This window comes from Conger conger, chromosome 3 (genome assembly GCF_963514075.1).
Source record: "Conger conger chromosome 3, fConCon1.1, whole genome shotgun sequence".
Classification (NCBI taxonomy): domain Eukaryota; kingdom Metazoa; phylum Chordata; class Actinopteri; order Anguilliformes; family Congridae; genus Conger; species Conger conger.
This window is the reverse complement of record NC_083762.1, coordinates 39929946-39952488: the sequence shown is the minus strand read 5'-3', so window position 1 is coordinate 39952488 and position 22543 is coordinate 39929946. Positions and strand designations below refer to the sequence as shown.

At 41.4% G+C, this 22543-nt stretch overlaps 1 protein-coding gene across 1 annotated transcript in view; it reads left to right on the top strand.

The window, feature by feature from the left end:
* ly75 (lymphocyte antigen 75) overlaps positions 1 to 22543 on the top strand; it is a 57804-nt gene that overhangs the window by 11953 nt on the left and 23308 nt on the right. The window contains exons 6-20 of the mRNA XM_061234657.1: positions 825 to 959; positions 3327 to 3512; positions 6712 to 6866; positions 7064 to 7171; positions 7879 to 7967; positions 8288 to 8439; positions 8571 to 8767; positions 11624 to 11766; positions 15139 to 15220; positions 16202 to 16273; positions 17483 to 17603; positions 18157 to 18192; positions 20044 to 20213; positions 20939 to 21003; positions 22444 to 22520. Of these exons, the coding sequence (XP_061090641.1) occupies positions 825 to 959; positions 3327 to 3512; positions 6712 to 6866; positions 7064 to 7171; positions 7879 to 7967; positions 8288 to 8439; positions 8571 to 8767; positions 11624 to 11766; positions 15139 to 15220; positions 16202 to 16273; positions 17483 to 17603; positions 18157 to 18192; positions 20044 to 20213; positions 20939 to 21003; positions 22444 to 22520 (1788 nt within the window). The remainder of the gene's footprint in view (positions 1 to 824; positions 960 to 3326; positions 3513 to 6711; positions 6867 to 7063; positions 7172 to 7878; positions 7968 to 8287; positions 8440 to 8570; positions 8768 to 11623; positions 11767 to 15138; positions 15221 to 16201; positions 16274 to 17482; positions 17604 to 18156; positions 18193 to 20043; positions 20214 to 20938; positions 21004 to 22443; positions 22521 to 22543) is intronic.

The following is a 22543-nucleotide window of genomic DNA, read 5'->3' as shown; positions in this document are numbered from 1 at the left end:
GCCAGGCCAATGTTTCCCCCACCGAATAGCAAAGATGCCTGAATGTAGTCTTTATGAATCAACTGCTTATCATATTTTGCAGTTGTTTACCAATACTACACATGTGCTGTAGTGGTGTCTTGGCTAGCACGTCCAGCTAAAACACTAGCCCTCGGTGTAGTGGCATACCTTATGATTCATTGTTGAAGAGAGTCCTGTAAATGACATATAATTGGTCATAGTGGCATCCCCAGGGAGCAAATGATAACAAGACCTGGGTCAAATATGTAATTGTTTTTGATTCTAATACTTTTCTACGCTTTACTAAGCCCTGCTTTATGGTCCTCTTGGTTGGCTGAATTAGCTTATGCTAATGCAGTGATTCCACAGCTGCAGACTGCTGAGTGAAAATAAGCAGTGTTGGTCCGAGAACAACACGCTATTGTTGTTCTCAGACGAGTGGACACAAGCGTGTGCTCTCCTCCGAAACACGCGATGTCACATCACAGTCCAGAGGTCAAGCTCATGCAGACAAGAGCTGGAGGAAGACGTTTCACCTTCAGCTTTTATAAACAGACTGGCCGGTGAGGGACATGGTCATCCTGGCCACCCTCCCTGTCTAGGTGAACTATCACCCTGCAGCGCTATTGGCCACCCTCAACATTGGCACAGTTACGATTCAATTGTGCGCTCTGGGCCATTCACACACTGATAAAAGTAGGTTTGATAAATAATTCAATGTTTCATTCTGCAGTGGTTAGTATTACAGGCTTCATTCAGCTCAGATTCAAGATAGGTAAGCCCCTTCTGAAAAGATGGTGTTTTAGCTCCTTGTATTTTTCCAGGGATGATGAGCGCTTCGATCCTGAAAGAGTCTGACTGCGCAGTGATGACCACCGGAGGCTTCTGGGAAAAGACCGCGTGCAGCAAAAAACTGCCATTCATCTGCAAGAAAGCGTCTACTCTGCCTGAGCCAACAAGTATGTCTCCGTCTGTTATTCTCTGAAGCTCTTTACGAGTTCACTGGTTCGTTCTGTCAACTGTACCCAACAATGGCTATGTTTACTATGCTATTACTTTGATGTTCGATGAAGTCAATACTCCAAGTTGTCATGAAAATGCCTTAATCTGATTAACTTGAATGGGGTAAAGTCAAAATTGTCGATTGAGTCGATTAAGACACCTAGGGCCAATTCCGGAGACACCGCTTAAGCCTAGTCCTAGATTAAATTCTATTTTCAATGGAGATTCTCCTTACAACGCTGAATTTAGGCCAGAACTAAGCTCAATCTTTGTCCATGAAACCGGGCCAAAGAGTGTGTCCTGTAGCGTAGTGGTTAAGGTAAATGACTGGGACACGCAAGGTCTGTGGTTCTAATCCACAATAAGATCCGCCACAATAAGATCCGCACAGCCGTTGGGCCCTTGAGCAAGGCCCTTAACCCTGCATTGCTCCAGGGGAGAATTATATCCTGCTCAGTCTAATCAACTGTACGTTGCTCTGGATAAGAGCGTCTGCCAAATTCCAATAATGAAATGTTACTGTCTTTTGATCTATGTTGCTATCCACCATGTTAGTTTGAGTTTGAATTGCACAAAGGACACCCGGTTCATTGTGTCTGGTGACTCTTCACATGAGCAGTTTAAAAAAGCAGAAAGAAATTAGATGAAGATGTTTACATGCATCATCACTTCTTAGATCTTAAGCCAAGAGTTTTCACAAATACAGGCCACAGCAGACAGAATTAGACCAATACATGCCACGGAGGAAGAAACCCATTGCAAAATGAGATGTGGGAAGGGCCAATGACACATTCCGAAGAAGAAAAGTTTGAAAGCTTGCAAATTAGAATATGTAGCTGTTATTACACAGGATATGATGTTCATTTCCTAGTGCTTATGATTAGAGGGCTGGGCATAAAGGCCCAGCTGAGATGTTCCTAAACTAGCATGGTTCCTACCAACCAAATAAATTGAGTGAGCCTGGCATTCCAGACTCACCCCCTTCATACCTCAATCAGGCACATTTCACTTACCACTAGTGTTCCCCATGCACAGAACAACAACAGTTCCACACAGACCTCCCTGGTGACTAAGGTTGTAACTAACCTCACTGGCATCGTTAATGCATTGTCAGTAGCACCAGTCCCACATACATAACCTACATAACCAGCAGCCTTACCTGCCAACCAGCTCCAGAACAAAACACTGTCAATACACAAATCATCCAAGAACCATGCTGCCAAACAATAGTACACACCCCACACAGGCTGCCAGAACTGCACAGACCTCCCCGGTGACTTAGGCTGTGATAACCCCACTGGCACCGTTAATACATGCAGTCCCTTATGGATTTCCATAAAATCACTAGCCTTATCTGCTAGCTAGTTTAAGATGCCCCCCCAACTAGCCTAGTCTCTCTTTAGCCACAACCACTGACTTCCTCTTTCAGCTGCTTCAGCTGCACCCAGCAAGTACTTTAGCTTCTTACTTGCAAACACAGCACTGTTAACTCAGTGAAATCTGCTCTCAGCACAAAACATATCAGGTCTCAGAGATGCTCAGTGATAATCTGTGGAAACTGGAGTTGCCTACCACTTGCCCTACTCCATCTACCAATATTTACCTGTGCCTGAACACCGCTACTCTGTTCCTTTCGTACGAAACCCACCATGCCGATACCACTATGAACAGTTGATTCACCTTGACATGCAAAATGATCTATTTGAATTTTATTTTTTAACATTTAAATTCTGTTTTGAATGTGACACTAATTCTGACATTCTTATTACTAGTGCAAATGCACAGTTGTCTGCACCACCAATGGCTGAAATAGGCCTCTCTTTTGAATTTCTAATTACAATTCTAATCTAATCAAGGCACTGGCTAAGGCACTTGCTATCAAAACAGTTTCATATAGAGTCTTGCAGTTACATTATTCGTATGAATATTTTATTGTACTGCATTGTAATTGTGGTCCTTTGTTTAAAATGGCTGTGTGCATAGGCAAAATTTAATTACATTATATATATAAGAATATATAAGATATATAAGAATGCAGTAGACACTCTAACATAAAAGATCACATTCGATACTTTAGACATTGTATAACGTTGTAACATCACAGGGGAGTGCATCCCAATAGTAAAATGCTTTCACTTCCCCTGTGGCACCCACGTGCCAGGATCAGCACCTGGACAGAACCGTAAATGGCCAGTGGCACGCCACATTCAGCACCATAAAAGTGGCGAGTCAGACGAGCGGCGTTAGCACGTGTGCCTAGCGAACACTAACCCTAACCCTAACCCTAACCCTAACCCTTCTGTCTTAACGGATTCCACCTGCAGACCCATGGGTGCTCAAGTCCGCAAAATGTGAAAGTGGCTGGCGCCAGTGGAACGGGTTCTGCTACAAGCTGGTGAAAGAGCCGTTAGCCCAAGGGGATGCCCAGCAGATCTGCACACTCAGCAAGGCGGCGCTGGTCAGCACACACAGCCTGGCAGAACTCGAGATGATGAACGACTTGCACACCGGTAATGCCCCTCTTCCTTTCTCCCTTCATCCTAACCACAACAGATCTGGAACTTCCGCGGGTTTAAAGAAAACAATGCCTGGTTCTCTTCTGTTCAGTTCCTGCAGATCTCACCCTGCTTTCATTTTCCATTTAATTCATCTCACTTCCTGAAATCTCCAAATTGGGGTTTTTTGTGGTTTGATTATTCCTTTGCTCAAATTAACAGTAATTGTCCCGTTTCAGTTCAGAGAATGTTACTGATTATTCTACTTATGTCTTTTTGAATATGATGCCACAAGCTTGGCACACCTATCTTTGGGCAGTTTCGCCCATTCCTCTTTGCAGCACCTCTCAAGCTCCATCAGGTTGGATGGGGAGCGTCGGTGCACAGCCATTTTCAGATCTCTCCAGAGATGTTCAATCGGATTCAAGTCTGGGCTCTGGCTGGGCCACTCAAGGACATTCACAGAGTTGTCCTGAAGCCACTCCTTTGATATCTTGGCTGTGTGCTTAGGGTCGTTGTCCTGCTGAAAGATGAACTGTCGCCCCAGTCTGAGGTCAAGAGCGCTCTGGAGCAGGTTTTCATCCAGGATGTCTCTGTACATTGCTGCATTCATCTTTCCCTCAATCCTGACTAGTCTCCCAGTTCCTGCCGCTGAAAAACATCCCCACAGCATGATGCTGCCACCACCATGCTTCACTGTAGGGATGGTATTGGCTAGGTGATGAGCGGTGCCTGGTTTCATGACGCCTGGCATTCATGCCAAAGAGTTAAATCTTTGCCACTGTGCTCATTGGGACCTTCAAAGCAGCAGAAATGTTTCTGTACCCTTCCCCAGATTTGTGCCTCGAGACAATCCTGTCTCGGAGGGCTCCAGACAATTCCTTTGACTTCATGCTTGGTTTGTGCTTCGACATGCACTGTCAACTGTGGGACCTTATATAGACAGGTGTGTGCCTTTCCAAATCCTGTCCAATGAACTGTATTTACCACAGGTGGACTCCAATTAAGCTGTAGAAACATCTCAAGGTTGATCAGTGGAAACAGGATGCACCTGAGCTCAATTTTCAGCTTCATGGCAAAGGCTGTGAATACTTATGTACATGTGATTTCTTAGTTTTTTATTTTTAATAAATTTGCAAAAATTTCAAAAAAACTTATTTCATGTTGTCATTATGGGGTGTTGTGTGTAGAATTTGGAGGAAAAAAATGAATTTATTCCATTTTGGAATAAGGCTGTAACATAACAAAATGTGGGAAAAGTGAAGCGCTGTGAATACTTTCCGGATGCACTGTATATAATTATATTCTTTACTAGGTTATTTATTATTATATATTGTGTACTAGGTTAACTATTATTCTGTGTGTCATGAAATTGTTTAACATTTAAATATATGTATTGCTGGCTGGTGTGCTGGAAAAAGGAGGACATAAAGCAGAGGTGTAATATCCAGGTTCATAAAGTAAAAGTTCATGGGTAGAAGAAACACATGGAGTTTTGACTTTCTGTCCCCTTGAATTTCCACTTCTGCCCAAACCTACGCTGCTGAACCTGTTTTCATTTACGTTGTGAGATGAATAATCAAAAAGATTACTTGCAAAATAATCTAGACCAATTCATAACCTATACTGATTGAGAATTATCACGACCAAGAGAGAACTACACCGTGTAAGGGTCCTTTCAGATTATACAGTATACCATCTTTCTTTGTGTAACAGTGTCTCCATGCGTGACAGAACACTGACCAGACAGTCAAGATACAGTGGGCTCCAGAATTATTGGCACCCCTGATTAATTGGTTTTGTTTATTGTGCTCAGTAAGGGCTGTCTTTGTGGCACCCTTCCAAAGATTTTTCTGGTATGGAGGTTCCATTGTATGTTTTTTTTAGACTTGGTGACCCCAAGACACAATCAATTTCTGAAATTCTTGCATGTTATGCATTTACATCCTCTTCCTGGCAAGTTTGCAACCATTCCATATGTTTTATGCCTTTTTATGTAGGTAACGTGTGGAAGTGGTTATTGGAGATAGATGTAGGTGACATGTGGAAGTGGTTATTGGAGACAGATGTAGGTGACGTGTGGAAGTGGTTATTGGAGACAGATGTTGGTAACATATGGATGCGGTTATTGCAGACAGATGTCGGTAACATGTGGATGTGGTTATTGCAGACAGATGTCGGTAACATGTGGAAGTGGTTATTGGAGACAGATGTCGGTAACATGTGGAAGTGGTTATTGCAAACAGATGTCGGTAACATGTGGATGTGGTTATTTCAGACAGATGTAGGTAACATGTGGAAGTGGTTATTGGAGACAGATGTAGGTAACATGTGGAAGTGGCTATTGCAGACAGATGTAGGTACCATGTGGAAATGGTTATTGGAGACAGATGTAGGTAACATGTGGAAGTGGTTATTGGAGACAGATGTAGGTAACATGTGGAAGTGGCTATTGCAGACAGATGTAGGTAACATGTGGAAATGGTTATTGGAGACAGATGTAGGTAACATGTGGAAGTGGTTATTGGAGACAGATGTAGGTAACATGTGGAAGTGGTTATTGGAGACAGATGTAGGTAACATGTGGAAGTGGTTATTGGAGACAGATGTAGGTAACATGTGGAAGTGGTTATTGCAGACAGATGTTGGTAACATGTGGATGTGGTTATTGCAGACAGATGTCGGTAACATCTGGAAGTGGTTATTGGAGACAGATGTCGGTAACATGTGGAAGTGGTTATTGCAGACAGATGTCGGTAACATGTGGATGTGGTTATTGCAGACAGATGTAGGTAACATGTGGAAGTGGTTATTGGAGACAGATGTAGGTAACATGTGGAAGTGGCTATTGCAGACAGATGTAGGTAACATGTGGAAGTGGTTATTGGAGACAGATGTAGGTAACATGTGGAAGTGGTTATTGGAGACAGATGTAGGTAACATGTGGAAGTGGTTATTGGAGACAGATGTAGGTAACATGTGGAAGTGGTTATTGGAGACAGATGTAGGTAACATGTGGAAGTGGCTATTGCAGACAGATGTAGGTAACATGTGGATGTGGTTATTGCAGACAGATGTAGGTAACACGTGGAAGTGGTTATTTGAGACAGATGTAGGTAACATGTGGATGTGGTTATTGCAGACAGATGGAGGCAACATGTGGAAGTGGTTATTGGAGACAGATGTAGGTAACATGTGGATGTGGTTGTTGCAGACAGAGGGATGGACATCTGGACTGGTCTTCAGAGTGAGGAGGCTTCTTCCCCTTTCCAGTGGACTGACAAATCTCCAGTCTCCTTCACCCACTGGGCCAGGAATGAACCTCGTGTACAAGATGGCAAGCTCAACTGCGTGTCCTACTTCGGAGAGGTGTGCAATTTGGAATCATCAGAAAAGCTGTGGACAAAATGTTTATCTCTTCTTTAGCTGATACGTATTTGGTTTTCTAGCATTTATTTAAATTCTAGTGAAGACGAAATGGGTGCCTTTCATAGACTTCTATAAACAAATGTCAGAAAAAGGAATAGGTGTGACTGTTTAAATAACTTTCCTGTTCTTTGTCACAGCTTTCTCTCTGGAGAGTCAGCGCATGTGAAAATGTGCTGCCTTACGTGTGTAAAAAGAAGGGAGAGGACACAGAGACTGTCGTTGATGAAGGATGCCCCACTGATGGGGTAAGCATCGTTTATGGTTGGTGCCTTGCATGGCAGCTAATCACTGTTGGTGTGTGAGTGTGTGTGTGAATGAGCGAATGAGAAGCATCAATTGTACAGTGCTTTGGATAAAGGTGCTATATAAATGTAGACCATTTACCATTTATGGTTTGTTATGAATCAGACATTGGGTCTCATTTGGTGCTGGAGTCAGCTGCCACTCAACACTCTCAGATTTTTAACTGTCACTGTGGCCAGAAGCTGGCAGAGTGGAAATATGTATTGATCATTGTGAGGTGTGGCATCAAAATACCTTTGTTTTTTAAATTTCATTATATTTCTTTGACAGATTTTGGAGAGGAAGTAATTGAAAAACCATAAAAACCCACAAACTGAATAATCGAAAAGCCAAGCTCACCCATATCATTGTGGATTTGGGTTTGTTTCCTCTCCATTTGACAAGGTGCCGTTCAAACAGCGCTTGCAACAGTACTGCAGCCTATTGGCAAGCGTATTATTGTGGTCTATTAAGAGCTGGCTTGCAGGGAGTCCGTTAGCGTTATGAGATCAGCCGCAAGATGGCACGTTGCGGTCTGCACTTAGTGTCAGGAAGCGAGAACGAATGATGCCTGTTGATGGTGATGTTTGATGATGGTAACTGGCTGGTTTTTCTGGTAATCCAGTTTCTCACACAGTTGTGCTATGTCGCTGCTCTGTTTATTTCAAAGGAGTGGAAGAGACACGGCAATGCATGTTACAAGGTGGATGCCAAAAAGGTTTTGTTCAAGGATAGGTGTGACCTCACAATCATGAACAGGTAATCTGTCACCAGAAAAAAACCCAAGACACAGACATGCAGTCTGTACTGTACTGCACCTCTGGGTCGAATACATTATTTTTTTTGGATTCAAATACTTTCCTAAGCTTTACTGAGCTTGTCCGGTATACTGGAACATACTCTCAAAAAGTGAGAACCCCGCCCTCTGGTCCTCTTGGTTGGCTCAATTTCAGGCAAGGCAAGATCAGTTGAGCACAGAAAAGTATTTGAACCCAAAACAATTACATATTTGATCCAGGTCTGCTCTATTGTGCTTTTATCGCTTGGTCAATAGCTCAATCGTGTGGTTTCCTCTGCAGATTTGAGCAGGCTTACATCAGCAGTCTCATCAGGGAGCACGGCGAGACCCAGTATTACTGGGTGGGGCTAGATGACGCTAACAGCACCGGGGAGTACCATTGGAGCAACAACAGCCGGCTAACTTTTTCAAACTGGGCTAAGGACGAGCCAGGTAGAGCTCCCCATTAAGAAAATTCAGAACGATTCATTTAAAGAGATAGCTCGATCCATTAACCTACTGCACTGCTAATTTTTTTGGATAATGCTGTACTTGTGTACCATTGGTGTCGGGTGTGCTTACAGCTCGGCCTGGACAGTGTGCTGTGATGTCCAGCGGGGTGCTCCTGGGGCAGTGGCAGCTGCAGAGTTGCTCCGAGTTTAGTGCCGGCTCCGTGTGTAAGAAGCAGATCCTCCCTCCTTCTCCCGACCCTGAGCCCGACCCCAGTCTCCCTTGCCCTGATGGGTGGGAGTCTAAAGAGGGCTTTCTCTACTGCTACAAGGTAAAGCCAACCCAGCTTAAACCCAGTTTGTATTTCGGGAAAAAAGTGTGACCGGCCCTCAAGTCAACGTACCAGGGCAGTGAAAGAATCATGAATCTTTGCAGTGTTTGTCTGCAGTGGCTCAGCTTGTGCTGGGCGGTTTGAAGAGGAATTTCAGCTTGCGATGAGTGTATCATGTCCGGTGGTTACACCCTCCCTTTGCCAGTGTGTAATGTTTCCCTCATGAAATCACATTCTATATTTGTTGAAGGCCCGCACACGTATTTTTTGTGTTTTGAGCTTTTCATGTCATCCTGGGGCTTTCGATTTTTGTTCCACACTGATTCAAGTAAAACAATCACTAGTAAGCACGATGCGCAGTAAAAGGAAATGTACACGCAGCTTTTTCACATCATGTTAAATTATAAATAGGCTACAATTTAGAGAAATCTATTTTAATCACTATGCAGTGGCAGAGACTTCCCCTGATACTTGAGTATCAGTACAACAGTGAATTCTCAAAATACTCAGTACCATTAAATATAGCCCAATCAGGAAGTTTAGTATATGTGCCTTATGTATTTATTCTTATTTTAGCAAAATTTGTGGACATGTAGACTTGTTTTTCTGCACTGAAATTAGACTGGAGTTATCTAGTTATTAGCTTAAATAGCCTGTACATTTAGCAGTTGACCCACGTTCCCCTTAATGCATTGAAAACAAACACGTTTACATGTCAATGTCATTAACATGTCAAGAGCAGTGAACACAAAGCTGGTGAACGTATTGGGCTTTTCACACCTCCGTATAATTAATGTCCATGCTCACTGAAGTTTCAGAATAGGTGACCTGCTTTTTGTAATAATGAGTTTGAGAATATTAATTGAGTTTGCTGGGGCAGATTAAGTGCATTAATCAGGAAATGGCCTGATTGGGACAGTGAGCTCTTGAGTTTTGTTCCGCCTTTATTGTTTAACACTGTAGTTCTAATTATCCATATTGTTTATGAATGAAGATTATTTTCCTGTTTGAAAGTGTTCTTGGTGTCTTGCTCTGGGACACACACCCAGGGCGGGGAATCGCAACCTTCCAACTGCCAGACGACTGCTCTTACCTCCTGAGCTAATGTCGCCCCTAATTATCCGCATCTAATTATGATTTTCAGAATAGATCTTTTCAGGGAAACTTGTTTAGAATTGAGCTTGCATTTTCGAGGTGTGCAAGTCTGTCATCAAAGAAATGCCGATCATCAAAGACTCAAACCTTGCAATATAGACCTACATTATATTGTAGGCCTAGTAATACAAACTTTAAAATGAAAAATAAAAATATATCAATATTTATTTTTACCATATCAGCCTAATAACCATTGTTTAATGGTGCTACAGTTTGTCATCCTAAAACATACAACCCATTTCAACTTCCCCTCCTCTTGCATTGGAGGTGCCAATTCATGTTTATTTTATTTACATATTATTTGCGTTTAATATATTTTACATATGATGCATGTTGATAATTTCTTCTAGTCTAGCTGTTAAAATGTCCAGTAATTGCATTGCATTGCGGCATACTATTTGCAGTGGAAAATAGTAATATTTAGTAATTAGCACACTTTCCTTTTAAGAAAGGACACACAGTTTAATAATAAATAAATAAAATAAATGTGAGAATGTGATACCAATTAACCAAGGCAGCAATCTCCATGCGTGAGCCAGAAAAACGGTACTGCCTGGAAAAACCCTGACAATACTGCCTTATAACCAACCAAGACAGTGATTTAAATGAAGTATATTTGCAGTCTGTGGCACTTACACATCATCAGTTTATCAAAACATACTTTGGTGAAAAAACATTACTTTCATGGTGCCAAAACACAGATTTGTTAACTCTGATGAAGTTTTCAAATTGCCATGTCACTCACACATGAGAAGCGCGTTGCTGTAATACCCATCATTCTTGCTCTACTGCAACTATGCAAAATCTCCCATGTTACATTTTACACACAAATGCACAATATTATTTTTTAAAAACCTATCCTACATAACAGAGTACCTAGGTCATAATGCTGTCACTAGGTAAAAAAATCAGTAAACTAGCAATCTATACAAACACTGCATTTACTGGCAACTACGTGGTTCACATTGGTACTGATCAGTTTTAAGCTTGTCCAGCTATAAGCTCACCGCCTGGTGGAGGATGGTGATGTATATGTTTCAGCCCCATCCATCACGTGGGCTCACAGCAGCCTGGAGTAGAGTGTACACATTTGCCACCTGATGGTGGTTGTGCAAAAAACAACCCAAGGATTATGGGTAATCTTGCTAGAAATGACTGCTCAGCCTGTTACTGAGCAAAAAACTGAAGTCAACTGGGAATTTAATTAATATGCATAACAATAATTATAAATCAAGAAGCGTGTCAACTAATATTTCCCCAGCTAAAAAAGAGCAAAGGTTTTTTCCCCAAATACAAATTATATCTTCAAACCAGCGCTAAGCAATCCTCTATTTGTTGCGAGTAACCCTGAAATGAAACACGGCTGCCCCCTGCTGGAATCTTGCAATTATGTTTTCCCGGCCTGTGGCATTCTTGCCGCGGAAGCAGAGCACCAAATGAAACACGAAACCACTGTAGCACAATTCACCCTTCAGCCAGGATGTAGAACCAAATGAGTGAAATCAGCTGGCTGGAGTTGAAATCATGGGTGGAAGAAACACATGGCAGGGCGTTTACTTTCTAACCCCTGGACTTTTCACTCTGCCTGCACTGCAGTTAAGCCAGCGGACCGAACTGTATGTCGCTCTGAATAAACCATGGTTTATTGAAGTGCAGTGCATTCCCCCACAGTGGTGATGATGATGATGATGCGTCTGGCAGGTCTTCCACGAGGAGAGGGTGAGTCGCACTCGGACGTGGGAGGAGGCGGAGCGCTTCTGCGAGGCTCTGGGGGGCCACCTGCCCAGCTTCAGCAACCAGGACGACATGGAGGTCCTGCACACCATCCTGAGGGGATCTATCAGGTCACACCCTCCTTACCCTCCTTACCCGTCTGCACAGTTTGTCTTAACAGGGCTAGGATGGACTGTGATGTGGGCACTTACTCGTACCAATACGGAAATCAGACCTGGGTCAAGGATTCCAATACTTTTCTATGATTTACTGAGCTTGGCTATTGTATTGGAACCTGTGAAACACGCTCAAAGTGTGCTAGCCCTGCTTTCTGGTCCTCTTGGTTGGCTCAATTTCACCAGGCAGGCACAGAAAAGTATTTGAATCCAAAACAATTACGTATTTGTCCCAGGTCTGATTTTCCGCATTTAGCTAGAGTAGTACTGCTACATGCGGTGCCTGCAGTTTGCCTGCTTCAGTGTTAGCTAATGCTAATGCAGTGACTCCACAACTGAATACTGCAGTGTTGGTCCGAGAACAACACTCTATTGTTGTTCTTAGACGAGTGGACACAAGCGCTTGTTCTCCTCTAAAACATGTGATGTCACATCACAGTCCAGAGGTCAAGCTCATGCAGACATGAGCTGGAGGAAGACGTTGATCCAGATCTGATTGAAATTAATGGGTCCTAGTATTTAGTTGCTTTAGTCCTTTGGCACTTGTAAGCAGGTCTCACAGTCTGTCTTAACTGATATCTCTGCTCATGCTATTTTTTTGTGACTGTGTTTAATCTGTGTTTGGGAAAGTAGCCCACAGTGTCCAGAACAGACAAATGAGCACACAGTCCCAGAGGCCTTCCAGATCTTGCTGCCCACAACTTCCGACAGACAGGTCCAACCACTCCGATCAGTGCGAATACCATAACAGACGTGGGCATCCTCCATTTTTTCCCCGTTCCTCTCGCCGCTCGCTCAACCCCGGCCTGCTCAGATTATTTTCAGTGCAACATGAGGTTATATTCTGCGACACGGTCTCCTTTCAGTAGCCGTATTCCGCCTGGCGTCTCCGAGTCGTCGTGGTAACCCTCACGCCCACCACAGGCCTCTCTGTAACACGCTCGGCCCTTCTGCGCCGTCTCTGAAGTTCTGTCCGCCATCTGTGCGTGAGATATTCAGCCGACCTCTCACGGGCTGTTCTGCACTGCAGACATAGTGCTTCCTATTATGTCACCTTTGGGTGCAGGAAATCGGTAATATCTGGCCACGATGACACCCTGGTGAAGACCCGTAACTATGTTTGCCTGCCGGTCTATGAACTGCCTGTCTATGAACTTCCCCACAGTCTGATTTTACTAAATGGGATTCCCTGAACTTTCATTAGATGGTGCAGATAACATTTAAGTTTTTTCCACACCTTGTAATACCAGGGAAAATCTATTTAGGTAAGATCTCATCGCTTAATAGTTTGGAAATACCATATTCAATAAAATAGTATGTTCACCTCACATGTTATGGTGCAACAAACTGATATATTACATGTTGGATTGTTGTGACATCTTATGATGTGATTCTCTGCCAAAAGTAATTTCCTGTTTGGAAAACACCACTGTGAGTCGTTTTCGTGCACTGGAAAAAACTGGTTCAACTGCTATGCAAATTATATTTTACATATTTCTGTTAGCAGCAAAATGAGCCACACCTCAAATGTGAGCTTTACAAAAGAAGAGCTTGGGAATTAAAAGTTCCGTCCAGAATGAGTTAGTACATGATATGTTTTAAGTGGAGCTGTAGCAATTATGCTATTACTTGGAGCCATTTATCAACTAATGCTTTAGTAGATTAACATTTTGAAAGATGTTAATCTTGTGTGTTTTTTTTTACAGATATGTAATCTGTAATGTGTTCACCATAGGAAAATATAGGAAACAAAAGTGGTGCATGTAAAACAATCAAATCATTGAGATTCAGTATAATAATGTGATCATCTGCACCCCATTTGAGCAACAACACAGGAAATTCACATGGTCTTAAGATAAATGCAGGAGGTAATATAAAAGAAGAAGTATGCTTTTTACAAGTAGAACTGAGGGCAAGTATGAGGTATCTTAATTTTAATGGCTAGAGTTCACTTGCCATTGCGATCAGGGGAACTGAAAATGATGATGAACATTTATTTTGTTTCACATTATGTAAATTTCAAATTGTAAAAAATGCACTCCTTTTTGAGAAACAAAACCACACAAACCAGTGTAATTTAATATTGAATGCTTCTGTGTTGGAACATGAGTAGGGGAGACCAGGGAAAAACACTTTTAGGTTTTTGCTTAATTAAAAACATATATACACATATTAGGGCAAATATTTGTAATCCAGAAAGAAGATGTCTTTGCTATAGACCATCGGTACAGTTCTTCCTCGTGATTACAGTCCAGTCGAAAGTAGCGGGGTGTTCCGTTTAGCAATGTTGTTCTTGTTTTGTCTTGTGTTGTGAATCCAGCGCAACCCTTTCCCTTTGCAGTGGTGCACTTCACCCCTCCCAAGAAGCCCAAACACACAGTAGCACGTGTAGTTCATCTTGAGTGGAGAACTACTCTAGAGAGCTGCTGCTTTACATAAATGTTTCACCGGCTCTTTTAAATGCATACCCCAAATAAAGGGAAGGTACCGTACTCTTGGCTTCATGAAAACCAATCAGCAGTCACAACTCAGATTAAACACTCGTAAACACGTGTGGGAGAGTCTTGGGAAAGATGGAATGTAAGTCAATTGTTCAGGTGGAAAAACACTAGGAGTTGCAAACTACTACCTCCAAATAGAAGTGACTTGGGGTGCAGTTACTGTGTCAGATATTGCATAATGTAGCCCATTTAAGTACTTTGGATGCCTTGTATATTTTCTCAGTGAAAGCTACATTAGATGTAGTCTATTTGGCAGTATAAACATTGCTGTTTGTATAGCTAATGTATGTTTTTATCCTTTATCATGGAGTGAATGGAGGTTGTCAAACAGCCTGGAAACCTAAAGCCAGAACTGAAGTGTGTCAATAAGGCCAATCTAATTAAACCTCACCTTGGAAAAAACATGAAACTGCAGTAAATATGAGTAAAGTAGCCTACTTTAAACTGTATCGAACAGTGTAATGTTAACAGCATAGTCACACATGTGCCCAGGGTAAGGAAGGAAAAGGTCCATAAATCTAGTATGCAAAGGTCTCAGATTTAAAGATTTAAACCAGCTCAGATGTCAGCCTGATGATTGTTTGAGACTGACAATCTCAGGGACTATTTGTTTTTGCATTCCTTTCAAGGTTTTCATCTGGCAAGTCTTTTACGACAGGCATTTAGGTGCCCGGTGACCCTGTAAACATTGCCTGTTGCCCCCACACCCCACATATGGCCACATTATGCTTTGTTCCTCCTGTACGTGTGACATAGAATTACAATGTTCCTCCCAGCTCTGAGGGCACCATAAGTGATGTAGTACTGCTGTTTGGTTCTTCCACAGTAATGACCGGTACTTCTGGATCGGGCTGAATCGCAGAAACCCGTTATCTGGCAATGCCTGGGAGTGGAGTGACGGCAGAGCGGTAAGTACTGTCGAAAGTCAAAAAGCCAAACAAAATAATATCAGTACAATATCAGTCTCATTCCCATGACTGCGAAATATTCCAGGACTGTGTTTCTATTTCATGTTCATGAAACTGATAAGCATTTATCAGTTGAGATCATTTACTGAGATTTATATTTTTTTGGTGGCACTGGATGCACATACTAAGTGTGATGCAATCCAGAAAATAAGGCAACATGCAGTCATCTCCATAATTGACACCCTTGATAAATATGCACAAAAAATACTGTTAACTAAAAACTAATACCATGACTGACATTAACTTCCATTATGATTCAATGTAATCAACCAAAGTTGCTTTGATTTGTTCATTGTGTTCAGTGAGGGCTTTCTTTGTCTCACCCCTCCAAATAGTTTGTTGGTGCAATATGGAGGTGGTGTTTTATTGGTTCTTTTAAAGACCCAAGATGCAACCAATATTATCTGCAATTCTTAAACTGTGATTATTGGGTTCTTTATGACCTCCCTCACCATCCATGGGGACAAGGTGCATATATGAAATTATTTTTATTTTTATGTTTAACCATTTCTGTATTTTTTTTGTCATTGGTCATTTACTGCTTTTGAACTGACAGTTCGTTGGGATTTTGCATGCTTTATACTCTAGTGAACCAGGAAGTGATGGAATGACACAATATTGTTCCGTTAGACTGAGATTAACTAAATTAAGTAAAATTGTATTGCCAATTATAACTTTGTTTGATTTCATTGACAATAACTGTAAGGGGTGCCAATACTTTTGAAAAAAGAATAAAGACCCTGAAACATGAGAGTAAATGTATTGAAACAAACGTATTTCATTTTCCTGTATGTTTGAACATAACAATATAGATCATTGCCTTTTTTCTTCTTTTTTGGAGCAAACCGTTCATATAGACACACTCAGTGTTTAAGAATGTTGTGATTATGCTGGCTTGACAGTTTGACTCCTCTGTTGCAGGTATCCTCTGTTTTTTTCACAGGAGAGCTTCAGGAAGATGATGAATATAACCGTGATTGTGTTGCCTTAAAGGTAAATTATCATGTCTCATTTCCCTGAATATCCCATGTCTCTAGAAAGTGTCGAGAGTAGAGAGTGTGCTGAGGCTCTGTGATCTCCAGTAACACACCTGGCAGTGAGTAGTCATGGCACATGCTATGGTAAAATTTGCCCCTCTGTTTGAGGTGCATGGTTGACCTTTGCAAATAACCTCTTACTAGGGGTTAAATACTGTAGGTCAGGTCCAGATCAGTGGATTTTCATGATAGTAAATCGAAGAATATGTCACGAGTAGCCAAGTAGCAAAATTATGTTTGTCACTAAGACATCAGGCAAAGCTGAGCCTGAACCCCCAAAAATGTGAGATATAAAACACAAAAGAAAAAGCATTCAAATTGGCGAAAAGCCTCGGTGGGAAGGAATCTTTGAGGAACCTTGGGAGGAACATGTACAGTAGAGGCCTGAGTGTAATATTGAAAAGCCCCAGGGTGCTACACTATGACAGGTTATCTGAAAGATTTGAAGACGGGGGTGTGCATGCATCTTGGATGATCCTAGACAGCCTGACATTTATGGACGTATAACCAGAACAGGCATGTGTAAAAATGTGCCAACAACCACCCAAAACGGCATGTTCATCAAGGAAGAGAACATTTTTTTGTCTTTGAAAAAAAATTATCGACATGTTTGGTATACCTTATGGAATAATATAATGGCAAAAATAATAATTGGGGAACTTTAAAAGTAGAATTTTGAGCCAGCATTTAAACTTAATCTAGAGATTATTACATTAAACAGGAACTCTGTAGGCTCTTCTCTGCCACTGTAATTTTAGTTATTAAAAAAAAAGCACTACAACAACAAAGTCAGAACAAAGCATGTTATTAATGTGGGAAACAGAGTGAACCTGACACCAAGAGCACAAACACATACTCTCATAATCTAAATTTAAAGAAAGATATAAGAATTAATCTCTTGGTGGCTTGTGGCTTACTGCAGTACAATATCTCAGTCTTATCTGAATCCATTTAAGGCCCATTTTGGGTCATTCAGGATCATTTTTCTTCAAGACAGGCCTCTAGTTTGGCAAACTGGACCACTATTTACACTGACATCCACCAACCGAGATATCATTCATGTACATGAATCTGCAGTATTAACAATTGTTTTACATTCCAACTGTTTGGCTTTTGATTCTCTATCAAGTGTTCTAACGTACGTTTTAATTCTGTTTTGAAACAGACTATGAAGAGGTCCTATTTGTCCTTCCTCCTCTTGCTCCATGGTTATTCGCTGCAGCATTTTCTTGCCAGTAATTTTCATTGTGAAGCTCAGCTGGAGTGGGTCTGCCAAATCCCTCGAGGTAAAAAACAAAACACGGATCACATGTTGAGCTCAAGCTCCTGTCCTTGCCCTCATTAACATGCTCAGAGTCACAGAGTCGAATCCTGACCATGACAGCGCCATCTACAGGGCTGGGTGTCTTGCAGTTAATTATCTTGTTCCCCAGGGAGGGAAAAATGCAGTCGTTCATATGAATTAAGAATCAGTTGTTTTGCTACATTTTGAAGAAGTGTCACACACTTCCCCTGAATACCACAAACAGCCATTCTCCAACCAGCCATTCACAACCAACATTTTTGTATTCTTATCTTAACTTTTTTTATACTAGTGTGCTACGTCACTACCTGAATTGGTCTGAATTTTGTTCTTCTCAGAGGTTTGAATTTGTTTGCTGTGTTCGCGTACCGTGTGCACAAAAATGCTGAGCCATCGGGCTCCAAAAATCTGATATCCACAGTCAAATATATCCAGGATGGTTTGAGCTTAATTTGTGCATTTGAAAAACAGCTGCTTTAAAGCTTGGGCTGATTATAATTTTTATGATACAATGTTTGCTTTCTTTATGTCACCAGGCAAGACACCACGTACTCCTGAATGGTATAACCCAGGTAAGAAGTGCTGCTTTCATCCTGCTGCCGCTGACCCAGAGGGCGGTTTCATTTGTAAATGACAAACAACATGCCAGTTTTCATTACAAACACATACTATTGCGTGTTGTGTTGCATACCTGCTATTTACAGGTATGTACAACTATTTACAATATTGCACACCCCCACTACTTCTTTTAACCCTTTCAGTCCCAAGCCCAATATGAAATGGTTACACCTGAATCCCTGGGGTTTTGGTTTTTTTTTTGAGAAAATGTAGTTGGGTTTTAATAGGGGCTAAAAAACAAGTATAGCAGTCATTTTGATAGGTTGAAAAGGTATAAGTTCAAGAGTGCCAGATTTTACGGTAGTTAAGCTCTTGGGACTGAAAGAGTTAACACCAGAAAGGCCACGGTTTTTACTAACTAGAATTTCCGCACCCGCAGTGACCTCATTTTATGAAGATTACGAAACTAAATGTTGCAAAACTGTTTTCTTGAAGTGAGAATGTGGCCGACATTGGCTCAGGAGGCAAGAGCAGTCGTCAGGCAGGATTGATCGGAGGGTTGCCAGTTCTATCCCGCCCTGGGTGTGTCGAAGTGTCCCTGAGCAGGACACCTAACTCCCAGTTGCTCCTGAATCACTGTTGGTGCCTTGCATGGCAGCCAATTGGCGTTGGTGTGCAAGTGTGTGTGTGAATGGGTGAATGAGAAGCATCAATTGTACAGCGCTTTGGATAAAGGCGCTATATAAATGCAAACCATTTACCATTCCCCTGCTCCCACCATTTGGAGTGTGTCTCATCAATTCCTTAGAGTATTTCTTCTAGTCCCATTCAATTTTGTCATTTTAAAATCTAGGCTGAGTATATTGAAAGTCTCGGTTTAAGTGAAAAACTGAAAATATGTCAAAGGTGCTATCTCTGCGGAGTCATAAAGCTATAATTTACAGCAGCCCCAATTATTCATCCCCACCTACATACATCTTTATCAAATAATTAGAATTAATTAATTTTGTTTGATTATATGTGCAAAAAATAGTTTTGTTCGCGCATGATTGAGCAGTTTGTATCAAAGTGTTGCTCATTCAGTCGCTGAATAGCAGATAAGGAGAGAGGGACATATTCACAGTAGGGTGCCAGCACCAAGCCTTCTGCCTATTGTCAGGTTTTTGGGAAGAAAATAACATGAAGTGCTTGTATTTCTTTACTGAGTAATGCTAGTTAAAAAATGAATGAAATGACAAAGCAAGCTGATAGAGACCAGTGCTGTGTCAAAAAAACCTGTTAACATTAACCCAATTAATCACATGGGGGCGCTATAACAGACATCTGTCTAGGCGGCCTGTTGCGTAGTGGTTAAGGTACATGACTGGGACTCCCAAGGTCGGTGGTTTGATCCCCGGTGTAGCTACAATAAGATCCGCACAGCTGTTGGGCCCTTAACCCTGCATTGCTCCAGGGGAGGATTGTCTCCTGCTTAGTCTAATCAACTGTATGTCACTCTGGATAACAGTGTTTGCCAAATACCATAAATGTTCTGTAATGTAATCTGGAAATGCAAACTTTGAAACTTTTGACCCATTTTATGAGTCACAAGAAACACATTTGCTTCTATTCCAAAATGTAGATTTCTTTGTAAAATACTTAACCCTAATCCCAAGAGATCAGAAATTTCTAAGATATTTAAACCATGCTGTGTGGCACTCACAGACAAACTTTAAACAAGCAATTTACCGCAGTCACTGTTGGGAGAATTTTGGTGGTGGGGCCACACTTGTTTGAACATACCAAAAGAAAGGGTAGGCTAATGATCACTGTGTTTGTTATATCTGAGATGATTAATTTTCTGTGTGTGTGTTTGCTTTTATTAGATGGGCACCATGAGTCATCAATATTCGTTGATGGAAATGAGTTCTGGTTTGTGGCTGAGCCCATGCTCCCATTCGAGGAAGCTGACCTATACTGTTCGAGTAACGGCAGCGCTCTGGCAACACCACAGTCCATGAAGGAAGTGGGGGCTATCCTAAAACAACTTAAAAAGGTACATAACCAAGCTATCCTATTACAACTTTACAAGGAACATCATGGAACATCATCCTAAAACTTTCCAAATTCATCAGGGGCCACATTAGCTGGGGAGGTAAGAGCAGTTGTCTGGCAGATTGCCGGTTCGATCCCCCGCCCCCTGAGTAAGGCACCTAACCCCCAACAGCTCCCGACGAGCTGGTCGGTGCCTTGCTGGCACCCTATTGCCGTTGGTGTGTGAGTGTATGTGTGAATGATTGAATGCGAGGCATTCATTGTAAATCGCTTTAGATAAAAGCTCCATATAAATGCAGTCCATTTATATAGAGATTTACATCACAAAGCTGTCCAAACACAACTTTGCAAGGAAAATAACAGAGCCAACACAACTTAAAAACGTATGTCACAAAGCTATCATGGCGCCATCCAAACACAACAGGCCTGATTGTTCCATTCTCCAATCAAATTGCATTGTTTGGAATGTAAGGAGCAAAAATGTTTTTATAATCGCAGTATTTCTTTTGAGTGTGCATTCAATAGGCTTGATATTTAAACATTGAAACATTTAATAACATCTTAACATTTTAGTGCTCACAGAGGGCAAAATGGATATTCACTGTTAAGAATGTGCTTCTGTATAATGTCACATTTCATAACAGCCAAATCTTTTGATGACGTGAAGCTGCAAATGTGTTGTGACATGTCCTGCCTTGCAGATAACCAGCCCAATGTTTTTTTTAGCTTTCAGATAAAAAACAGAGCTGGTGGGTGGAGACTGGAGAACTTGGGGCAACTTCTCCCATGCTGTGAGTCACTTATCAAAGCATACACTCATCGCCAGGTGTGGATTCTAATGTATAGTGAGAAAACACAAAAATAAACTGACACTGTATCTGACAAAAACATTCAATTTGTCTCATCTGAACACAGCAACTTCGTTCATTCATAATTTAAATGACCAAATTTGAACAAAATGTAATGTTTTGGTCAGGTACAGCATCTGCATGTTTGGCATTGAAACAGAGATGTGTAAAAGGAGAGGCACCTCATACCCACGGCAAAATATGGTGGTGGGTCAGTGATGTTTTGGAGCTGTTTTAATTATAGAGGTCCCGGGGCACTGGTTAAGATCAGTTGTATCAATCCATTATTCCAACAAGTATCAGGCAGTTTTGTCTAACAATGCCTCTACCACAAGGGTGAGATTTAGCTGTAGGTGGACTTTTCAGCAAGACATTGACCAAAAGCATACCTCAAAATCCACACAAAAATGGTTCTGTGACAACAAAATCTATGTTCTGGAATGGCAATCTCAGGTTCCAGACCTCAATCCAATCAAAAAACCTGTGGGCTGAACTGAAGAGGGCAGTTGATAAGCACAAACCCAAGAATGTGGAAGGATCTGCATTGAGGAATAGTCCAAAATCCCACTACGTGTGTTTTTTAACTTGTCCAAGCATTACAGCAATAGACTCCACAGGTGGATACACCAAGTTCTGAACCAGGGGTGCCAATAATTATGAAACCTTGATTTTGGTTGGTTCCATTGAAACATTGTTCGAATTGACATTCTTTGGCTTTTACCATGGTGATGGATGACAAAGGGTCATGCTTCTTACCTAATTTCTCTACGAAGTGATGGAATAACGTAGAAGTTCCTTTAGACTGAGATTGACTAAATTAAGAAAAATATTATTGTCAATTTAACTTTGTTTGATTCAGAAATAATGAGATTACTGAATATTGAAACATGAAAGTGAGTCCATTGGAAAAAAACTATAGTTTTCCTATGCAGTATGTTTCAACCTAACATATACATAATTTTCTAATAATTCTGGAGCCCACAGTACCTTATGTGTATTACTGTGCAGAGGCCTTAGCAGAGGCTAAGGCTGTCCTGCAGTTCTATAAGACAATCAACAGGGAGGTTGTTCCAAGCATGTTGGAAAACTTGCCACAGTTTTTCTGCAGACTTTGGTTGGCTCCTTGCCTCTGATTTCAGACAGACTTGATCAAGTTTTTATGTAAAAAGTAGTCAATTGCTCACAATAATATCTTACTTTTTAAAATTAAATACAAAAATTTAAAATCTTTTGGAAAATGAATATTTGGAAATCTCAAATGTTTTCTTTTATACTAACACACACAAAAATTAAACATATATATAATAAAGTCTAGGGTGCCTAAGACTTCTGCACAGTACTGTATCCACATACTTCATAACTGCATTATTTTGCCTCTATCAGATTGCCCCCCTTACGCCGGCACTATTCCACATTCCTTGGTAGATGTTCTTCCTTGAATACCGACTTTGCATTTCCTGGTAAGCAAGTATCTGAATGTTTC